We start from the raw sequence: 17,692 nt of genomic DNA, 5'->3' as shown, positions 1-17,692 counted from the left end.
TTGGAGGTGCTGATGCTTATTAAGATAACAACTGGGGTGTGTGTGTCTGGAATACATCCAACAATAAACAAATGTTATAATTCACTAATAGGGGGAAAAAACACCTTGCGGTTTGGGAATGTATGTGTAGCCAACATATATTTCTATTAAACTTGGGCAGCTATAGTAAATGCACCAGGGGAACAGGAGACCTGACCTCCTCTCTGAGATATTGGACTGCCCTACAAATTTGTCAAAATGCAAACACAATTTGGGTTGGTCTTTCACAGTCCAATCTACTTCCTTTGTAGCTTGCAAGAATTTGGTAACATGCCGCTGAGCATATGCTGAGTCATGGCAACACCTGCAATCAGCCCAAATAACAGAAACAAGAGGTGCTGTGCTGATTTTGTTTTAGCAGGGAGATAGCAACATTAAGACAGTTGATATAGTTCAGATAGTCACTTTAAATGTTTGGTTTACTTTGCAATTTTAGTGAAGTTTCCTATAGTAAATTAGTTTCTTTTGCTTCTGTTTCTGTGAATATGTGAAGTACAGCAACCTTGGCATAATTTACCCTAAAAAAAACTCCAGAAACACTTGTGGAATAATGACACTGACTATTCTGCAGAATAGTCTCCAATGGATACGAGGAGTGTCTCAGCACAAGATAAAACAGTGGGAGTTGAAATATATTCTAGCAAAATTCTAGGTGTGCTCTATGCTTTTAATTGACCATGCTCCCCCTTCCTTAAGGGGAGTAGTTTAAGCATAGCAGGCTAAAAACATGCATCTTGGGCAGGCCAAGATGGTTCTTTCCAACAGCTATATATTCATTGCTTAAGTAGCAACATATTGTAATCAGTCTAATTTTACATCAAACTGCACTTTCAGATTCAGCTGTTAATGTACCCAAAATAGAAATAGAACGTAACCTCCAGTTTGAAACACAAAAGGCTGTCTTCACCATCATACGGCACTGACCAATAAAAAGGCTTTGAAATTAATAAAGATAAATTTGACGCAGATTTCTGGGATGAATAATGTGAGAAATACAATTTTCTAGGTTAGATTCTCTGTAGAAACAGTAGCAGCACAGGAAAGAAGCAAAGTAAGAACACCAATAAACATACAAAAATGTAATTCTCTATCTCTGGAGATGCAGTCCTGATTGCAGGTGTTGCCACCACTCACCATATGCTCAGATATACGTTACCAAATATCTGTTGGCTATAGATACTCTCTTAGACTGCAAAGGTTTTTTGCCTATTTCTGTTTTTTAATCTGAGAAGTAGGAAATGGGATCCTGTGCAAGTTTGCTGAGAATGGATTGATCATTTGCATGCTTATTGAGTTCAATGGGATGTACTCCCCTGAAATCATGCTTAGGATATGTGAAACTGCCCACGGGAGGAGGAGGAAGGGGGAGTCAGGAAGAGGGGAGGAGGGGGGATATGAGTAGGAAGTAGGAGGAGAAGGTGAGGTTTGATCATTTACATGTTTCTTGAGTTCAGTGGGATTGACTTCCATGCAATCATGCTTTGGATAGGTGAAACTGACCACAGGGAGGGCTGGAGTGGGCAGGGGAGGAGGAAGAAGGGAAGGGAGGGGAAAGATGGGTCTGATCATTTGTATACTTATTGAGTTCAATGGGATTTATTCCTGTGCAATCACAATTTGGATAGGTGAAACTGGCCACGGGTGGGTGGGGGGAGGGGAGAGGGGGAGGGGATTGGCAGGGGCGGAAGGGGTAGGAGCAGGAGGGAGGAGGCAGGAAGGGTTAGTTTGATCATTTGAATGCTTATTGAGTTCAGTGAGATTTAATCCTTTGCAATCATGCTTAGGATAGGTGAAACTGACCTGGGGGAGGGAGGGGGGAGATTGGGTGGGTGGGCACTGGGCCGAGGGAAAGCCCCTTTCCAAAAGGAAAACATGTATTAAATAATATCATTTATTACCCACCCTTCACTCAGAGTTAATGGGGCAGGTTAAAACAATTTTAAAATACAGCATTAAAAAGTAAAAACCACCCCAAATCCCAAAATAGGGTGGGTTCCAAGCTATACAGTCTCAGGTGTCAAAGGCCAGGGTAAAGAGGTGCATCTTCAGCATTTGTCTAAAACTGTACAGTGAAGTTGCCAGATGCACCTTGGTGGACAGGGACTTCCACAATTTAGAGGCCACCACAGAGAATGTGTCGCTCTCCTGAGCTGCACCTGCCCAAACTTGTGAGGGGGGCAGCACTACCAAAAGGGCCTGGCCTCTACTGATCTCAACACCCAAGAGGGATGAAAGGAAGGAGGTGGTCTTTCAGATGTTTATGACCAAAGTCATTTAGGACTTTAACAAGCATGAGCACCTTGAATTGGGCCTGGAAATGACCTGGCAACCACTGCAGATTTTTTAATGGGTTATATGATTTCTAAAGGGAATCCTAACTAGTAATCTGGCTGCTGTATTCTGGGCCAGTTGAAGTTTACAAGTCGTGTTCAAGGGCAGCCCCAAGTACAGCGCATTGCAATAATCCAATCTAGAAATTACCAGAATATGGAGGACTGCGGCAAGTAATTTCTGTCCAAAAGGGGCCAAAGCTGGCATACCAGCCCGAGCTGGAAAATGACACTCCTGGTCACTGAAGCCACCTGAGCCTCCAGTGATAATGTTGGATTCTGGAGAACCTCCAAGCGGCAGACCTGCTCTTCCCAGAGAGTGCAACCCAAAACAGGCTGTCTCTCCATGTCCCAGGCATGAGACCTCTAGACACATAACACCTCCGTCTTTTCAGGGTTCGGCTACAATTTATTGGCCTACATCCAGCCCATCACTACCTCCAGGTGGAATTCTCCCTCCCCCCTGCACAACTTTTAAAGATACAGAAGACCTCTTGGAGGCTGGGCCTGGCAACCAAGAGGTCTCCTGTATCTTTAAAAGTTGTGCAGGGGGGGGGAGAATTCCACCTTGTGGTTTTTCCCATTACAGGGTTGCAAGAACACCTGCACTTGGCTGACTTTCCCTTCTCCTAAAGATACAGGATCAGTCTCAGGCCATGAACCTGGCAACCCTAGCTGGGAATGTCCCCCATCTGAAACCCTGAAGAGCTGCTGCTGCCAGTCAGGGTGGACAATACTGAGTTAGATAGACCAAAGGCAGCTCCCTGTGGTGTTCTATGCAGAACCGTTTTCTTTCCTTCACACAACTGAGAGGAGTGCTGCAGACGACGACGGAATTTCCTGCCGCTTGGGGGGAGGCAAAAAGAGACCAGGTCCTTCACTGCCAGGTTCCACTTGCTTTAGTCGGGTGAGGGAAAATGTCAGAGGCCCCCCCAGGAGAGGTCGAAAACCACAGCAACAAAAACCATCCCTTTGTGAGCGGCTGATTTCCTGCTTTGAGAGACAGAGACAGAGGTCATGCAGCTCCTTGGCCTTCTAAGGGTTAAGATGAAGGGCTCCAGATTCCCAGAGAGGAAGGGACTTTCGGAAGGAAGAGGAAGTATCCCGTACAGCAAACGCACCCCCTCCTCCCAAAACCCCTTCCTGATTGGTTCCTCGTTGGTAGGAGCACAGTGAGCGTTGTCCGTCCGAGCGCTTTCCGGGAACTGGTGAGTCCCTCGCACCCCCGTTAGGCAACGTGGTGAAGGGGTATCCCAGAGCTTGTGAAGGAGGATGCGCGGGAGCACGGCTGGTAACAGGGTGGGGGCTAGGTGGGGCACTGGCCGAGAGGGCTCAGGACCTCATGGGGGCCCACAGCACCGTAGAGACTAGATGTGAAAGCCCTGTGGGGGGAAATTTGGGGGTTCCGTTTGTTCCCAGTATTCGGGGGGACGGACGGATTTTTTTGAGAAAAAAATGACACCTCGTTTTTCTGTCCGGGTCTTCACATCCCTAGTGGGGCACTGTCGCCGACAGTGAGCTTCCAGGTGTGGGGAACCTTTGGCCCCTCCAGATGTTACTGAACTTACGACTCCCATCATTATCATCCCTGGCCGTTGGGCACGATTGGATTGCTGGAGACCTCTCATCCCTGCTTTAAACAAATGAAAAGAAAAAGGAAGCCAGGAGTTCTCTTTGAATGTAGTCATATTTAAATAAAGCGATTAACTGATCAGATGAATCTGACCAGGGGAGGCTGGTCCATTTGGGCAACTGGGGAACTGCCCCACCAACCCCCACCTGTCCTGTTCAGGCTCTGGTCCTGCCTGCCTGCCTTGCAACTAGTCCAAGGGATAACACTGCCTGTCAACATCCTTCTCTTCCTTCAATCTCCGTTTTGACCCTTATAGAATTCAGGAGGGAGAAGGACTTCCCAGGAGGATCCCTACGCCTGTGCAGCCTCTGAGACGAGCTCTCGTCTTGGATGAAACTTTTCCAGTTTAAATTCAGTCAGAAGGCTCTTTTCTGACTGGGAATAATTTCTTCTGGTTAAAGAAGAAACGTGAGATTTCCTACATAGCTTTGTTTTGATTGTTGGAGTCTGGAATTCGTCAGAATTGTCTGTCTTCCAGCAGCTCAGCCAGAGCGAGGATTTTTATGCTAGCTCAGCTGGATAAGTGACCCGTTCTTTTATACGGATTAACAGGCAAACATCCTCCTGTCTACATTCATCATTTTCTTATCTATACAGCTAAAGAGATTTGTCAAAGTAACAGCAATTGAGATAACCTAGGTGAGGTAAGACTTTCCTTTTTTTATTCACGGAACTAAGGGGGAAGAAAATATAAATAGTGTATCTTCTTTTTTATTGCAAAAAGCTGACATGGAAAATAGCATTCTAAAGATTAAACGGATGAGAGATTTCTGATTGAAAGAGATAAGACTGGGACTATTTTTCTTGATCTACTTTTTTTTTTCTTTTTGATGAATCTGCTCATTCTCTCTGCTACTAGCTATTTCGACGCTGTGAACTAAAGCCGTTCTTACACTTCTGGGCAGATAAGAGATAAGGGCTGTCTAGCGTGTGACGTTAGTTTGCTGGAAAGATTAACTCCTTTGTAACTGGTTAAAGAAATAAGCTGCTCTCTGTTTGGGACATTGAAAATTGAAGGAGTTTTGTTCCTTTGGTTTTAAAAATGACAATTAAGAAGATCATGGATGTACAAGAAGGGACTTTATCTCTAGACATGTTTCAGAAAATAATGAATGGGATTAACTCAATAAAACAAGAACTGAGAAATAATAGACAAGCGTGGAGAATTGAATTTCACGAAATGGGACAGGAGCTGAAAGAAACTCAGGACTCTATGAGAAAGGAGAATAAAGATAGATCTGGAAAACAAAAAAAGGATGGAAGAGAAATTAAAGGCAAGGTTCAAACTATGGAGATTGGCTTAATTATGGACATGAAAAAAGATTTGGATTTTCTGGCTGTGATGGATCCTGGAGACAAATATTATAGTTTGGAATTCAGCGCTGTCCTTGAAGGAATTGAAGAGATTGGAGATAAAGATATTATCGGTTCAAGAAAATTCTTGGACTGGAAGGATTTGATGGAACTTGAAATGGAGAAAGTTAACAGAATTAATCCCTGTTTTGTGTCAATGGAAAAACCTTCAAGAGATGTACTAGTGTATCATGTGGAAAAGAGGAACAGAGATGCGGCTTTGCAACAACACTTCAGTGATACGTTTGGATTTGATGGTAAGAAAACATCTGTGATGGAGGAAATTCCTATCAGACTTTTATTATATGACTATGACAGCAAGATTTTTGGGTGCGTAAAGATGGAAGATGGAAGATGGACCCAATATGGATAATGACAGAAGAGCGATTTAAAATTACTGGACTTAGTAGATTTGATGAGTTGGATTAATTGGCATGTTTATTTAGAAAAAAAATTGATTGACATATATCTCAAGGATTGGAAACTTCTCTTTGACTTTTTGTGGAAGATTAAAATGATATGATGTTAATGAGATTTGAAACCAACTAAGATAACCGTTGGAGGAAGGTGATTTTATAATCTATTAAGAGATAGGTTTGTTATATATTATAGATTTATAGCTGAACTATGACAAATCGGAAGTCAATATTCTTTCTTTTTTATATATATATATATTTTTCTTTCTTTTTGTATTGTACTAGTTATTGATTTGTGTTGTTTTCTTTTGTATTGTTTTGGTTTTGAAAATTGGAATAAAAATTAATTGAAAAAAAAAAGAATTCAGGAGGGAGAAGGATGGGGACAAAACTAGAATTAGTTGTTGATGGTGCTATTATTAAAACTAGTTGTTGTTATATTTATATATTGAGTATATTTATGAGTCGCTTTTCTCACTGAAGTGACCCACAGTGATTTACCTTGAAACCAGTTAAACCAATAACAGTCAATAAAACCTCAAAACGCTTCAAACCACATACTGACACCAGTTAAAACCAAACATAATGAATGGTTTACAGGTCCCGCTGTAGTAAGAGAGGCCACCAATATCTTTGGTCCCTCACATTAAGGACCAAAAGGCTGGGTAAAGAGGGGGGTAAAGATAAAGATGGCGCCAGGTGTGCCAGGAGAGCCGACTCTTCCTGTCATTGGCACTGACTCCCCCTACTGTTGGTTCCCCTTCAAGGTGCCTGGAAAGTCTAAGGTTCAATCCAGGCCTGTTCCCACCCAAGGCTGGTCAAGTTATTTGGGTCTTGGGCAGAAAATCCTACATATGCTTCTCTCCCTGGGAGTAAAATGACAACAATAAAATTTAAAACTGATAATTTGTTGCCCTTTCATGATGCCCTAAATCAGCCAAGGCCCTTTTTAGTGTAGATTTCAGCAAAGTCTTTCTCGGGCTCTTGGTGGAGAATGACGTATAGAGGGAAAAGGCTGCATTCTAACTTTAGGTGTGGAGAAGAGATACGACTGAGGAAGGAAAGGTCCGTAGCTCAACGGCAGAGCATCTGCTTTGCATGCAGAAAGGCCCAAATCCAATCCTGGCATCTCCGGGTAGGATTGGGAGGGACCCTGGAGAGCAGCTGCCAGTCAGTGTAGACCAGGAGTTCCTGGCTCTGTTTGTATTATTTTATTGTATTTATTTAACAAAATGTACATACCGCTTGACTGTAGAAAACCTCTACATGGTTTACAGGAAACATTAACGTTATCAATAAAAGCAGTTAAAAGCAAGTGATTTCAAACTAAAAACAATTACAACAGCAATAGATTTATAAAAAAGATTAAAACGCATCAGCATCTTTGCATCTGGATAGGCTTGTATGGATGTGAAAGTTGGACAGTGAAAAAAGCGGATAAGAGAAAAATCAACTCATTTGAAATGCGCTAGAGGAGAGCATTGCGCATACCATGGACTGCAAAAAAAGACAAATTGGGTGTTAGAACTGATTAAACCAGAACTGTCCCTAGAAGCTAAAATGATGAAACTGAGGCTATCATACTTTGGACACATCATGAGAAGACAGCATTTACTAGAAAAACCAGTCATGCTGGGAAAAACAGAAGGGAGTAGAAAAAGAGGAAGGCCAAACAAGAGATGGATTGATTCCGTAAAGGAAGCCCCAGACCTGCACTTACAAGATCTGAACAGGGTGGTCCATGACAGATGCTATTGGAGGTCACTGATTCATAGGGTCACCACAAGTCATCATCGACTTGAAGGTACATAACAACAACAAGGCTTGCCTAAAAAGAAATGCTTTATGCAGGCACCAAAAAAGCCTGCTTGTCAAGCCGGAGAGAAGGGGGTTCTGCTGGGGTGGAGCTGTAATATATGTAAAAGGTTAACCCCGCCCTCCCAAACTGTGACTCCTCCAAAATACACCCCCCTATAGCAATGATGCTTATGAAAAACCTCAATTCATACCAAGGGGTGGTGAGGTGAAGTCCCTCAGGCCTCATCTGCTCCATGGGCCCGAGGCTCTCTACCTTTCTAACAGTAAAATGCCTTAGCTCTGAATATTTGCTAGCACCTCTGAGTACTCTGGTAACCTCAAGGTTGGATTACTGCAATGCACTCTTTGTGGGGCTGCCCTTGGAGGTCGGTCTGGAGGCTGTGGCTGGAGCAGAACACTAAGCTGCTAGGCTGCTTGTGGGAGCAAACTACTGCCAGCATATAACACCTTGCTTGCAGGATCTGCACGGGCTGCCAATCTGTTACTGGGTTAAGTTCAAGGTTTGGGCACTAACATACAAGGCCCCATACAGCTCAGGACCAGGTTAATTGAGATACGGTCTAATCCTTTATATAGCAAGTGGGTCACTGCATTCTGTAGAGTTCCTCCTTCAAGTCCCAAAAATATCAGAATTCCCCCCCCCCCGATAACTCAGAGCAGGTCTTTCAGTGGGGCTGCCCCTGTTCTGTGGAACGGCATCCCTGTTGATATATGGCAGGCACCTGTTAAATGTTCTTTCAAGAAACAAGACCATATCTGCACCATACATTTAAAGCGCTCTGATACCATTTTAACAGTCTTGACTTCCCCCAAAGAATCCTGGGAACTGTAGTTTGTTAAGGGTGCTGGGGATTGAAGCTCTGTGAGGGGTCTCCTAACAAATCTTAGGGCCTTTAACAAACTTCAGTTCCCAGGATTCTTTGGGGGAAGGCATGACTGTTAGTGGTAAGATTCTCCTTTAAATATATACTGCAGACAGGGCCCAATTGGAGACATTTTTGGTTGCTTTTCCAGCTGGGTGAAAAGGTCTCTACCTTAAGTGATCATTTTGTAATTTTTTGAAACCTTTCTTTAGTTGTTTCTTCTGCACTGTTTTGTGATAAGTTTGTAATTTGCCTTGAGACATGTGAAAGATGTCTCACAAATTAATGAAATAAATCATACTGTTTGCCTTAAGACAGAAATGAGCAGGAGGGGGAGGAGTTTCTTGGATACTGCCTGAGAGCAAGAAGTGAAGATGGGCAAGAAAGCCTCAGCGGGCCTCAAAGCAGACAGACGTTCCGATACCATCCAATATGGGAGCAGTGGGGAATTCTGGGAAAGAACTGCGTAGACAGGCCTGAGTGTGGAGGACACCATCAGCTCCGATGTACAGTGCTGGTGCTTCAGGCACTGCTGCTCCCAGGAGACGGAGGGGCTCTGAGAGGCTTGCAGCCGACTTTTGCTATGTGTGGCTAAAGCCAGAGCAACGCATGAAGGCTCAGATCCTAGACCTGATGATCCTGCAACAGTTCCTGACTGTCCTCCTACCAGAGATAGAGAGCTGGGTGAGGGAATGTGAAGTAGAGACCAGGTCCCAGGCGGTGGCCCTGGCCAAAGGTTTCCTCTTGAGTCGGGCAGAGGACATAAAACAAGAAGAGCCGCAGGTGAGAGACAGGTTCATCCAGGTAGTTCCAGAATGTGAGTGGGGATCATGTAAAACTCTCTACCACTTGGCCCACTTTTTCTAGCTGTCCCAAATCCCCAAAGCCTTCGTCTCTGTCATTCCTTTTCTAATCTTTCACCCCCTTCCATGCGTTTTATCCTCATTGCTGTTTCAGGTAAAGGGTCTGTTTGCAGGTGTGACCACTGAGTTCCCTGAATCAGAGTAGGGTCCATCGGACGCTGCAGAGAGTCCTCTACGAAGGTGGCGCTTGCAGGAGGGTGACGGAGGTGCCATCTCACTAGGTATCCACATATATACATGTTTTATGTTTGTATGTATGTGCATAATGCATTTTATGTATGTATGTGCATAATGCATTTTATGTATTTTAATAGTATTTTATCTGAGCAGGGTGGTTCATGACAGATGCTCTTGGAGGTCACTGATTCATAGGGTCGCCATAAGTCGTAGTCGACTTGGAGGCACATAACAACAACAAATAATATTTTATACATTTTAATTTACTGTAATTTTTGATGTTTTATTGTGTGTTTTATTGTGTATTTTATTATATATGTGTGCGATTTTATTGTAGCTGCCCTGAGTGCCCTACTGTAGGGTAGAAGGGCGGGATAGAAATATTTTAAATAAATAAATAAAATAAATAAATTGGTACGGGCAAGTGAGGAGGTATGTCAATTTGGTCCCCCTCTAGTGATAATGCAAGAATCCGCTGCATCTTTTTTTGAGGGGAGGCCACTTTTCTCCAGTCTTTTTTCCCAGTTTTACAAACGTGATTTCTTTTCAACGCTTGAAGAATTTATCCATACAAACCAGCCCCTCTGATTTGTGGCCAAGAGCCCAAATGAGGAGAGGTGCCTTGTCACACGACAAAGATAAAATGAGTCAAAACATCCAAAATGCAGACATTGAATAAGACTGTTTATTTCTTTAGCTTACCTTGCTTTTTCACCACACGTCTAAAAAACAGCTTACCAAAAACAAAAAAACTTTGTAATTTACAAAAATTAAAACATAAATTAAATAATCAGATTTGCATACTAGAGCGCAAATGGTGCAAAGGTTTTAATCTGACACCTGAAACCTGGCAGGGACGGTGTCTGCCTGATTTCTAATGGGAGGGAGATCCATTCTGTGAAACACCAATGCCTCCTTAGAAATAATAAGAATACAAATAGTTTCTTTTTTTAACATTAGATTGCCAGTTAACAACATCCTCTGAGGAAGTCATTATTTTTTTAGTTAGTTGTCCCCTGTGTTACAGAGGCCCAGCTGACTTCGGCTAAACAGTATTTAGTGTCACCAGTCCCACGCTTTGGAGACACTCTGTCAGGAAAGATTTGGCAGTCATCCTTGCTTTTGACTTTCAGGCATCTCTTGAAGACTTTTTTGCACCGACAGGCCTACGCAGCTTTTTATATGAGTCGCTTTAATGATTATATGTACTGCTTTTCATTGTGTTTTAAGTTTTATCGTTGTACACCCCCCTGATATTTTACAATATGGCTGTAGGGAAATACTTTTAGAAATAAATAACTATGCTCAATACGATCCATTCACATCAAATCGACACAATGGGAATGGACTGCCTTCAAGTCGATCCTGACTTATGGTGATGCTATGAATAGGGTTTTCATGGTAAGCGGTATTCAGAGGGGGTTTCCCATTGCCTTCCTCTGAGGCTGAGAGGCAGTGACTGGCCCAAGGTCACTCAGGGAGCTTTATGGCTGTGTGGGGATTCGAACCCTGGTCTCCCAGGTTGTAGTCTGACACCTTAACCACTACACCACACTGGCAGCATAAAATCATTCTGAAACAGCTTCAAAGCCCAGATAATGATAATTTCATCTACTGAGTAAAATACACAGAAGCATGACATTAAAAACTCCTAGGAGAAAAAAATAATCCTCATGTAACCCTGGAGAGTTTCAGGGCGGACAACACTGCCGATGTAGACAGTATTCAGCAAGATGAACCAAAGGTCTGACTCACTATAAGGCAGCTTCCTGTGTCCCTATTTTTTTGAGAGCCAGTGTGGTGTAGTGGTTAGAATGTTGGACTAAGACCTGGGAGACTGGGGTTCAAATCCTCTCTCAGCCAGGAAGCTCACTGGGTGACCTTGGGACCAGTCACAGTCTCTCAGCCTAACCTCACAGTGTTGTCGAGAAGATAAGGTGAGAAGGAGGAGAAACATTGATGTTTCCTCCTTGGAGGAAATTCTTTTTCTCTTAAATCAACTGAGCCTTGCTGGGAAGGGTATTCCATAACCCAGGCACTACCATGAAAAACTGCATTGTACAGTAGGTTATATCAAACTAAGGACTACTCAAAGTACACCTACTGAAATTGATGGACCTAAGTTAGCCATGTCCTTTCCTTTAAATGGGTCTATGCTGAGTATGACAAGAATCATAGAGTTGGAAGGGGCCATCCGATCCCCTGCTCAATGCAGGAATCCAAAGTAAAACATCCCCGACAGGTGGCTGTGCAGCTGCCTCTTGAAGGCCTCCAATGTTGGAGAGCCCCCCATCTCCCTAGGTCGTTGGTTCCATTGTCGTATGGCTCTAACAGGAAATTTTTCCTGATGTCCAGTCGAAATCTGGCTTCCTGTAACTTGAGCCCATTATTCCGTGTCCTGCACTCTGGGACGATCGAGAAGAGATCCTGGCCCTCCTCTGTGTGGCCACCTTTCAAGCATTGGGAACAGCTCAGTGACCTTCAGCCTTAGATCCCCAGATGTTGCTACACTCCACCATCCCCCGCCAGCTTAGCCAACGGTCAGGGATGATGGGAGTTGTAATCCAAGGACAGCTGGAGAGCCATGGGTGAAGAACTGTGCCCTACTAGCCTCCACCTTGCTCCTTGAGGACAGATCCAGAGAACCTGCATCGCTTCATCTCCGAGACAAGTATGTGCTAACGATTTCCCGCCACCTTTTGTCTCTCCCAGGTGACGGAATGATGTCGGCAAAACTTACTCAGCCATCGCCTCTTTGCGGTGAAGAGGAAGCAGCTGCTGTGGCTCCAGATCGGGTAGGAAGGAAGCCCTGGGAAGCGAGGCTGGGGGACAGGCTGGGTACCTCTGCTTTTTTTTGCTGCCCTGGGCCTGGACAAACCTCTCTCATTTTGGCTTCTGTGAAAGCTGCCCTCTAGGAAGGTTGCAGATGCCCTCTCTGGGCCCCGGCCGCCCCTCCTCGATCCGCCCCTCTGCGCAGCGGTTAGGCTTTAGGAAATCTTAACACAGGAAGCTGCTTTATGCCAAGTCAGGCCACTGGTCCATCCAGCTCACTATTGTTTACACTGACTGGCAGCAGCTCTTCAGGGTTCGAGACAGGGCGTCTCTCCCAGCCCTACCTGGAGATGCCTTTGCGGGTTGAAGCTGGGACCTTTTTAAAAAGAAGTGAATTGCCGCGGGAGTGGGGAGGATGAAGAGGGGAGGCAGCAGGGGAGCGAAGGAGGAGAGAGAGAAAAAGAGGGGAAGAGAAAGGTTGAAATGTATACCTGTGTCCTGGAGGGGGAATGAGTGAGAGAGAGAGAGTGGATGCATGGATGGCTATCACAGGCAGAAATAAAATGAGAGAGAATGCAGGGCATCTCTGGCCTCAATTTTGACTCTGGTCTCATCACCACTAACATGCAGCCCCTGACAGATTTCTTCTGGGGAAATGCAGCTGTCTCCGTGGGGGCAGGGGGAGGAGGGAGGGAGGCACTTCCAGCCACCAGCCACCCCTCATCATCAATCCAGAGAACAATGCCCAGCCAGCTCACATCAACTAACCTTTTTGGATTTTCCTTGTAATCTTTGAGGAGGAGATTCTTTTCTTTTCTTTTCTTTGGTTCAGGGTCCTGTTACCTTTGAGGAGGTGGCTGTGTATTTCACGGAGGAGGAGTGGGCTCTGCTGGATCCTGACCAGAGAGCTCTGCACAGGGAAGTCATGGAAGAGATCTGTGGCATCCTGGCCTCCCTCAGTAAGGCTCCCTCTTTCCCATGTTTGATAACAGTGTTTGTTTACAAACAAAATAATCCCAAACCCTTCCGCTTCTTTTCCCCATTTCCTCTGTTTTAGCACCTTGAGACTCCCCTTCTCTTCTAGTCTCATAGGATTTTTTTTTTTTTACATCTCTGTCCCTTGTTTCCATTGAGCAAAAACCAAGAAGGCGACTAACAGAGGTTAGACGTCAATACAAAATGGTGCATCCGTAACGTAATTCAAAACAGCAGTTAGAAGCAAGTCCTTGAAATATCAGGAAGCCTGAAGAGTTACCCAATAAATACAAACACAAAATTAGTGTCATTAGGAGCAGAGGAAGCAGGCGCCTACTGGGACAGCCCACTGGTCCACCTAGCCTAGTATTGTGTATGGTGGCAAGGAAGTATTTATTTGATTATTCATTATTTATTAAATGTATGTCTCACCTTTCCACCCAAAAGGAGACTAGGGCGACAAACAGGTGTTAAAACAATGAAAACACACCGAGAAAAATCTTAAACTGAACATTTGAAAAACATCTTAAACAAAACACATTAAAGACAATTTCAGTACAGATGCAGACTGGGGTAAAAAGGTAAAGGTGTCCCCGCACTTATAGTGCGAGTCATTTCCGACTCTTAGGGTGACGTCTTGCGACATTTACTAGGCAGACCATATATATGGGGTGGGATTGCCAGTTCCTTCCCCGGCCTTTCTTTACCCCCCAGCATATGCCGGGTACTCATTTTACCAACCGCGGATGGATGGAAGGCTGAGTGGACCTCGACCCCTTTTACCGGAGATTCGACTTCCTCCTTCCGTTGGAATCGAACTCTGGCCGTGAGCAGAGCTTCAGCTGCGTTGCCGCGGCTTACCACTCTGCGCCACGGAGGGTCAGACTGGGGTAGGCCTGTCTAATATTTAAGGGGAGGGAATTCCAAAGGGTAGGTGCCACAGCGCTGAAGGTCTGCTTCCTGTGTTGTGCAGAATGGACCTCCTAATGGGGTGGTATCTGCAGGAGGCCCTCGCCTGCAAAGCACAGTGATCGACTGGGTGTATAAGAGATGAGACAATCTTTGAGGTATCAAGTAGTGAATTTTTTCTGCCTGGTTAAGGCCAAGGTCTATATACTTAGATTCCAGTGTGGAAGGAAAACTCTCCAGTCATTTGATTGTGCTCCAAAGGACAGAGTTTATTGACGGATTACATAAACAAATGGACCATTGGGAGAGGGGTCACCCATGACCGTCTCTGCCCAAAATATGCCAAGCAGAGCTTTCTAAAGTGATTACACGTCATACAGATGTCACAGCAAAAAGTGCAACCATATATAGCAATATCTTACCTCCTTTATGGGTGGTCACCTTACACATTGTTGCCCTGCCCATCCATGTGCCAGGCTGGTACCCGCCCCTATCCGAAACCTGCCCATCCTATGGACCGGTTCACACCATCCTAAGAACCTAGCTTATACCAGTTGCTCACAGCTTGACATTTAAAATGACACTCTTTTGTGAAATATTTCCCTTGACCACAACTTGTTTTCCTCATCTTGGTTCAATTCCAAGCTGCTAGCTGGCATCACACAGAACTTCTTCATTGCCTTTGTGACTGCAAAATGTACCTTAAGATGTGATAGAAAGCCTCCCAGCTCTTATAAGTGTATTGATTATAGAATCCTACTTATCAGAAAGGTCAAAGTTCATTATTCTTTCACACTAGCTTGCTAAAAAGTTTGGCAGCAAGCAATATGCAAATGATATCCTTAAATAATTGACCTAAATAGTTTTATTTCTAACTCAAGCTCTTACCAGTTTGCTCCCTTTTCCCCTAACAGATAAAACATGGGAAACCAAGAACAAGGGAGAACTACATAGGGAATCTCCAGAAAGAAAGAGATGTAAAAAGAGGCAAGAGAAGAGGAAATCTGAACCAAACCAGGAGAGGGGAAACAATTCCTATGCTTCTCAGAGCAGTGGCTACCATGAAATCACAGCCCAAGGGGGGGGAAATAACACAAAGAAAATTGGCCAGTGTGTTGTATGCTGGAAAAGTTTCAATTCTAAATTAAAATTTCAAGCTCATTGCAAAATCCATGCAGGAGAGAAACCTTATAAATGCCTGGAATGTGGAAAAAGCTTCAGACAGAAGGTACATCTGACTACTCATCAAAGAACTCACACAGGTGAGAAACCATATAAATGCTTGGATTGTGGAAAGAACTTCTCTCACAAGACAACCCTCATTAGACATCAAAGAACACACACTGGTGAGAAACCATTCAAATGCTTTCAGTGTGGAAAGAGCTTCCATCAGAAATCTGAGCTTATTTGCCATCAAAGAATCCACATAGGGGAGAAGCCATATAAATGCTTTCAGTGTGGAAAGAGCTTCTATCACAGGTCTTACCTTACTTCCCATCAAAGAATCCATATAGGGGAGAAGCCATATAAATGCTTGGAGTGTGGAAAGAGCTTCGTTCAGAAGACACATCTGAGTTCTCATCAAACAACACACACAGGGGAGAAACCATTTAAATGTTTGCACTGTGAAAAAAGCTTTTCTTACAAGACAGCCCTCATTCGGCATCAGAGAATCCACACAGGTGTGAAACCATACAAATGCTTTCAATGTGGAAAGAGCTTCCATCAGAAGTCTGAGCTTACTTCCCATCACAGAATCCACACAGGGGAGAAGCCATATAAATGTTTGGAATGTGAAAAAAGCTTCTCTCATAAAATAGCCCTTATTAGACATCAAAGAACCCACAATGGAGAGAAGCCACATGAATGCATTCAATGTGGAAAGACATTCCATCAGAGGTCTGACCTTAAATCCCATCAAAGAATTCACACTGGGGAAAAACTATATGAATGCTTTCAGTGTGGAAAGAGCTTCCATCAGAAGTCTGCCCTTACTTCACATCAAAGAATCCACACAGGGGAGAAGCCATATAAGTGCTTGGAGTGTGGAAAGAGTTTCATTCAGAAAATACATCTGACTTCTCATCAAAAAACTCACACAGGTGAGAAACCATTTCAATGCTTGGAATGTGGAAAGGGCTTCTCTCACAAGGAAGGCCTCAGTAGACATCAAAGAACCCACACAGGGGAGAAACCATATAAATGCTTTCTGTGCGGAAAGAGCTTTCAACAAAAGTTTGACCTTACTTCCCATCAAAGAATCCACACAGGGGAGGAACCATATAAGTGCTTGGAGTGTGGAAAGAGCTTCAGTAGAAGGAGAGCCCTAATGAATCATCAAAGAACCCACACAGGAGAGAAACCATATAAATGCTTGGAGTGTGGAAAGAGCTTCAGTCAAAAGATACATGTAACTTCTCATCAAAAAACTCACACAGGTGAGAAACCATATAAATGCTTGGACTGTGGAAAAAGCTTCTCTCACAAGGCAGCCCTCATTAGACATCAAAGAATCCACACAGGGGAGAAGCCATATAAATGCTTTCAGTGTGAAAAGAGCTTCAGTCAGAGCTCTGCCCTTGCTTCTCATCAAAGAATCCACACAGGGGAAAAACCATATCAATGCTTGCAGTGTGGAAAGAATTTCCGAGTGAGCACACACCTCATTTATCATCAAAGAACTCACACAGGGGAGAAACACTATAAATGTTTGGAATGTGGAAAGCGTTTCCAAATGAGCACGTACCTCATTTACCATCAGAGAACTCACACAGAAGAGAAACCATATAAATGCTTAGAATGTGGAAAGAGCTTTACTTTAAGCTCGTCCCTCAAGAACCATCAAAGAATTCACACTGGGGAAAAACCATATCAATGCTTGCAGTGTGGAAAGAGGTTCAACAGAAGCTCAAATCTCACTTCTCATAAAAAAACGCACAAATCATATAAATACCTGGGACTTCCGGTTTGGCGGCCGCCATGGTAAGACGTGATTCAGCTCTTCTCCTTCCTTTCTTATCTCTCCACTAATTGCATGGCCACTGACCTCTGGTTTCATGCAAAACATAACATAGTCTTTGGCCATTTCCACTCTGCTATCTCTGCTAAGGAGATAAGAAGCTGCTGTTCCGCTGCTCTGCCTGCTCTGTATTTGCCTCGACCTTCTCCTTGTTTGGGCTACACTCCTTTGTGATATTTCTCCTCCCCTGAACTCTGCATCTGCCTGGGGTCTGGACACACGTTTATCAGGCAGCCTTGAAAGTGACCTCTGACTCTCAGCGTTACGTTCTCATCACTCAGAGGCCGGAGGTGCACAGCACCAATGATATACACAAGGCAGAAATGCAGAGAACTGGGTATATCCCCGGGGGCAGAGCGGCTGCCAAATGGTCAACAACCTCAAATCACTCCATATTTCCCCCCTAAGCCTGGAAGCTCTGACACTGCCCTTTTACCTCCAGATGCTCAGAAGGCTCCAAACTACAAAGAATACTCACGTGAATGGTCCTTGGATTTTCAACTACCCATGCAAATAGCAAGGGAA

At 44.1% G+C, this 17,692-nt stretch overlaps 1 protein-coding gene across 3 annotated transcripts; it reads left to right on the top strand.

The window, feature by feature from the left end:
- The first annotated feature begins 3,513 nt into the window (after positions 1-3,513).
- On the top strand, positions 3,514-17,150 carry LOC133381367 (zinc finger protein 420-like). Of its 3 annotated transcripts, XM_061620405.1 has the most exons (6): positions 7,496-7,575; positions 8,767-9,235; positions 9,410-9,536; positions 12,205-12,287; positions 13,097-13,223; positions 15,063-17,150. In XM_061620405.1, the coding sequence occupies exons 4-6, from the start codon at positions 12,213-12,215 to the stop codon at positions 17,132-17,134; spliced, it is 2,274 nt and encodes a 757-aa protein (XP_061476389.1). In that variant the 5' UTR covers positions 7,496-7,575; positions 8,767-9,235; positions 9,410-9,536; positions 12,205-12,212; the 3' UTR covers positions 17,135-17,150. The 3 variants fall into 3 exon arrangements, with proteins under 3 accessions (XP_061476387.1, XP_061476389.1, XP_061476390.1); XM_061620403.1 differs by lacking the exons at positions 7,496-7,575; positions 8,767-9,235 and adding an exon at positions 3,514-3,577; XM_061620406.1 differs by lacking the exon at positions 7,496-7,575 and having other exon boundaries at positions 8,728-9,235.
- Positions 17,151-17,692: the final 542 nt, after the last annotated feature.

The sequence above is a fragment of the Rhineura floridana genome, chromosome 3 (assembly GCF_030035675.1).
Source record: "Rhineura floridana isolate rRhiFlo1 chromosome 3, rRhiFlo1.hap2, whole genome shotgun sequence".
Taxonomy (NCBI): Eukaryota; Metazoa; Chordata; class Lepidosauria; order Squamata; family Rhineuridae; genus Rhineura; species Rhineura floridana.
This window is presented reverse-complemented; position numbering and strand designations above follow the sequence as displayed.